The sequence below is a fragment of the Rutidosis leptorrhynchoides genome, chromosome 3 (assembly GCF_046630445.1).
Source record: "Rutidosis leptorrhynchoides isolate AG116_Rl617_1_P2 chromosome 3, CSIRO_AGI_Rlap_v1, whole genome shotgun sequence".
In the NCBI taxonomy this organism is placed as follows: Eukaryota; Viridiplantae; Streptophyta; class Magnoliopsida; order Asterales; family Asteraceae; genus Rutidosis; species Rutidosis leptorrhynchoides.
In genome coordinates this window covers 659748520-659753375 of record NC_092335.1, presented here as the reverse complement: position 1 = coordinate 659753375, position 4856 = coordinate 659748520, and the positions used below count along the sequence as shown (strand labels likewise).

At 37.7% G+C, this 4856-nt stretch overlaps 1 protein-coding gene across 1 annotated transcript; it reads right to left on the bottom strand.

The window, feature by feature from the left end:
- Positions 1 to 2383: 2383 nt before the first annotated feature.
- LOC139902551 (uncharacterized) lies at positions 2384 to 3013 on the bottom strand. Its single transcript, XM_071885162.1, has one exon. The coding sequence runs from the start codon at positions 3011 to 3013 to the stop codon at positions 2384 to 2386; it is 630 nt and encodes a 209-aa protein (XP_071741263.1).
- Between the last annotated feature and the right edge of the window lie 1843 nt (positions 3014 to 4856).

The window sequence follows — 4856 nt, the reverse complement described above, 5'->3', positions numbered from 1 at the left end:
AGGGAACACAAGATTCTATTTGTTTAAACAAATAATTGTGCGAAACCAAATTGGGGTGTTCCTGCAAATAGCTACCAAAGAGGAAAGAGGAGAGCACGCTCTCTTATGCAGTTATCCCTACAAGTACAGACATCCTATGTACCAGTGGACAATAGAACCATTACACGGTTAATAGGACTACTATAAATTGTTGTATCCACTATTGTAACAACTAGGGGTGTGGGTTTATTTATATAGAGTCCAAAACGTGTAATAGCTTTAAGTTTATCCTCATAGCTATATTTAGGTAAATCTATATCAACCAACTATCATTCCGCCAAGGATAGTTGTAATTATTTGAGATTTTATCAATAAAGAATAACAGTTGAAAAATTACCTTTGACTCTATTTACATTACATGCTTGAATACTAAACTGTGTTTAATTGGTTAGTTAATTAAAAAAATTGTATTCACCCCCCCCTACAATACTCCTGTTGTTAATCAAGGGACCAACATAAACAAAAATTATACTTACAAACATATTGAAGTAATAACCCAAAGCACATTTATTACAATAACCAGGTGTTACGTTATTACAAAACCATAACTTAATAGTATCAAAATACAGATATCGGAGTGTAGCCTGTCAAACATATCCAAAAGCAACCACTCCCAAAACTATAGCATGCAAAACTTAACCTGCAAGGGAGAAACTGTGGGGGGTTAGCATAAAGCTAAGTGAATGGAATTATCCTAACAGTCATAGGTATCTAGCATCAAGCTAAGCACAATTGCATAACAGCAAATAAACCATCAGCACAGTAACAGAGGATCGACGGCTGTACGAGCGATTTCACACCTAGCTGATCGGACTAGAGTTTACCGATAGTTCCTGTAACTGTCTCCCTCGCATAGTAATCCAAACGTAGGGGATGCGTTATTCAATACTATACTACACGAATAGTAACACTTTGAACCCAACCTCTTAACCCAAGGTTAACCTCTGCCCAGCCCCCAAAACCCAAGGCTGGATGTCGAAAACTATCCGACACTACCCAGGTGCACATATATGCATCAATCAATACAGTATATCATATACTCATCAAATCAGGTATACAATGTAGGAAATCAGTAGTATAACCCGCTACTACATACATATAAAAATTAGGACAGTCCCACTCACCTGATAAACAGCAAGAACTCAGAAGTCTTATATTACTGAGCCTTCTCCGTTCTCTTATTACCTGATAATATCATATCCCAAGTTAGCACAAATCTAATTAATAATATCATCAATTAATATTCTAAAAAACATCATATAGCCTAATATATCCATATATGACAAGTTTACATGGTTTTCCATCCAATTGCAACTATCCCACGTGTGTAGAACGAGGCATACACGCTATCCCAACATTTTGACCCAAATTAAAGTTTGATTCAGTGTTTCAAAACTTTACCATTGGAAATTAAATCTCATTATGTTTCCAATGGTAGTTTATTCATCAAAAACGGAGTTACGGTTTGAAAGTTAGGGCCAAAACAAGTTTTCCAAAAAGCTGCCAGACTGCAACCGCGCGGGAGCACCTGCAACCGCACGGTTGCACCTTCAACTGCCTGGTTGCACCCTTCAAGCATACGAATGCACCTAAAATGGCCTGGATACACCCCGTAACCGTACGGATGCATCCTGCAACCGTACAGGAGCTGTTCATCAGCATCAGGTCGCTGTTTTCGTCATTTTGAGCCCCAAATCTTGTTTTTGCACTATTTTGACACTACAAATCACTTAGAAAACATATATAACTCATATACAAACGTTTTCTAACATCAATTTGACATAAACAACACATTCAAATCACTTTTTGACATAAAATCCACTTTTACCAAAACCTAAACAAAAACCCATTTTGCGAACTGATTTGGCTATGAAAATCTGATTAGCTTACCTTGTTAGATTCGTGAAATCACAAGGAATGATATCCCAACTTCAATTTAACACAAAAATGAGAATCAAGGGTTAGGGTTTGTGAGGATTTGAGAGTAATAGTTCGGTGTTTGATATTTTCAAAAGAGGAAATAAGAAGAAGCAGGGTTATTTAACTCAACAAGGCTTTCTTCATAGTGAAGAATCCTACTCCGTGATACACGCGGATATTTACCAGTTATCTAAAATACAAAACACCATATTAAGTGGTCCAAATGAAGTCTAAATTAAATAAACAAACATGTTCTGTGACCCTTGTCACAAACTGGTCTCAACTATATAATTAAATAATTATATACATATAATTATTAAAATAACATATAATAACACACAAGGGCAATTATGACAATTACCACTAGGCCCAATGTGAGGTTGTTACAAATCTACCCCCTTAAAGGAGATTCCGTCCTCGGAATCTAGTCAAGGTTAAACAAACGAGGGTAACGAGTTCTCATCAACTCTTCTGTCTCCCATGTCAGGTTTGAACCTACGATGTGCTTCCACTCAACTAATACCATCGGTATCTGCTTATGCCGTAACTTAGTAATCTTCTTGTCTACAATTCTTACAGGCTCTTCCACTAACTTCTTATTCATATCAACTTTCAAATCTTGCAGTGGTAGAATTTGACTTTCATCTTCTACCTTGCACTTACAAAGATAACACACATTGAATGTGTTATGAATACCAGCTAACCCAGCAGGAAGATCTAATACTACTGTCTGATCATTCAACACTTGTTGTATTCTAAATGGCCCTATGTACCTCGGAGCTAACTTTCCTCTTTTACCGAAATGAATAACACCTTTCCAGGGCAATACTTTCAAGTATATCTGCTCACCTACGGTGAAAATAACTGGCCGTCTGCGCGGATTGGCGTACATCTTTTGTCTATCTCTTGCGGTTTTCAATTTCTCGCGTGCGATTGCCACTTTCTCTGCAGTTAACTGTACAATCTCTGGACCCGCAAACTGTTTTTCTCCAGCTTCTAACCAACAAGTCTGCGTTCTACATCGACGACCATACATCATTTCATAGGGCAGCATGCCTATAACTTAGTGATACGAGTTGTTGTAAGCGAATTCAATCAAAGGTAAATGAGAATCCCACGATCCTCCATACTCTAATACACAAGCTCTTAACATATCCTCTAACATCTGAATAGTACGTTCACTTTAACCGTCTGTTTGAGGATGATACGCGGTGCTGAGATTAACTCGAGTACCCAAATTCTCCTGTAAACTCTGCCAAAAATTAGATACGAACCTCGAATCTCTATCTGATACAATAGATAATGGAATTCCATGTCGAACTATAATCTCATTCACATATAGTTGAGCTAACTTGCTGAGCGAAGCTGTTTAACTTGTAGCCAGAAAATGCGCGCTTTTAGTCAATCTATCAACTATCACCCAAATCATGTCATGACCTTTCTGGGTTCGGGGTAACTTTGTCACGAAATCCATCGTTATGTGCTCCCACTTCCACTGAGGAATCTCAAGTTGACGTAACAACCCGTAAGGTTTTTGATGTTCAGCTTTTACTTGGGCGCATATATGACACTTTTCCACGTAATGTCCGATATCTTTCTTCATTGTTGGCCACCAATATAAAGGTTTCAGATCATGATACATCTTCGTACTTCCAGGATGGATAGACAATCTCAATTTGTGCACTTCATTCAAGATTAAATCCCTCAACCCTCCGAGAAAGGGAACCCAAATTCTGTTACTGAGAGTCTTTAATCCACGAGAATCGTCAATTAAATTCACTTTTCGCTTTACTAATATCTCTAATTTCAAATGTTCTTTCTTCAAAGCTTCTAATTGGGCTATCTTTAACCGATCAATCAAATCTGACACAATTTCAATTCGTATAAATTTTACATTGTCAGTGGATTTCTTTCGACTCAAATCATCTCCAACTACATTTGCCTTTCCTGGATGATAACGAATCTCACAATCATAATCCTTGATTAACTCTTGCCACCGTCTCTGACGCATGTTTAATTCTTTTTGTGAGAAGATATGTTGAAGACTCTTATGGTCGGTACATATCACACAATGAGTTCCGTAAAGGTAATGTCCCCATAATTATTACAACCGCAGCTAATTCTAGATCATGTGTTGGATAATTCTTCTCACGAGTTTTCAACTGTCTTGAGGCATAGGCAATAACTTTCTCTCTCTGCATTAACACACAACTCAATCCGGCTAATGACGCATCACAATACACAACGAAATCTTCTGTACCCTTAGGTAACGCTAAAATCGAAGCTTGGCACAACAAGCATTTCAATGTCTGGAAGGCATTTTCTTGTTCATCATTTCATCGAAAAGTTACATCTTTTCGGATTAACTTGGTCAATGGACCCGTGATCTTTGAGAAATCTTTAATAAACCTCCGGTAATAACCAGCCAAACCCAGAAAACTCTTAATCTCTGTCGGAGTCTTTGGTGAATTCCAATTCATTACCGCTTCTATTTTAGATGGATCTACTTTGATACCTTCTTGGCAAATAACGTGACCCAAAAACTGCATTTCTCTTAACCAAAACTCACATTTAGAAAATTTGGCATACAACCTTTCTCGCTTCAATATTTCTAACACTTGTCTTAGATGTGTAGCATGCTCGGCTTCTGTTTTCGAATAAATCAAAATATCATCAATAAATACTATCACGAATTTGTCGAGAAACTGTCGGCACACCTGATTCATTAAATCCATGAATATTGCTGGTGCATTTTTCAACCCAAACGGCGTAACTAAAACTCATAGTGACCGTATCTTGTACGAAAAGCTGTCTTCGGAATATCTTCCTCGACTACCCGAACCTGGTGATAACCTGATCGAAGATCAATTTTAGAGAAGTACGATGCCCCTTGTAGC

What these genes read in the sequence shown, in the direction of transcription:
- LOC139902551 (XM_071885162.1), bottom strand. Translation starts at nt 3,013, where the DNA reads ATGCTGCCCTATGAAATGATGTATGGTCGTCGATGTAGAACGCAGACT.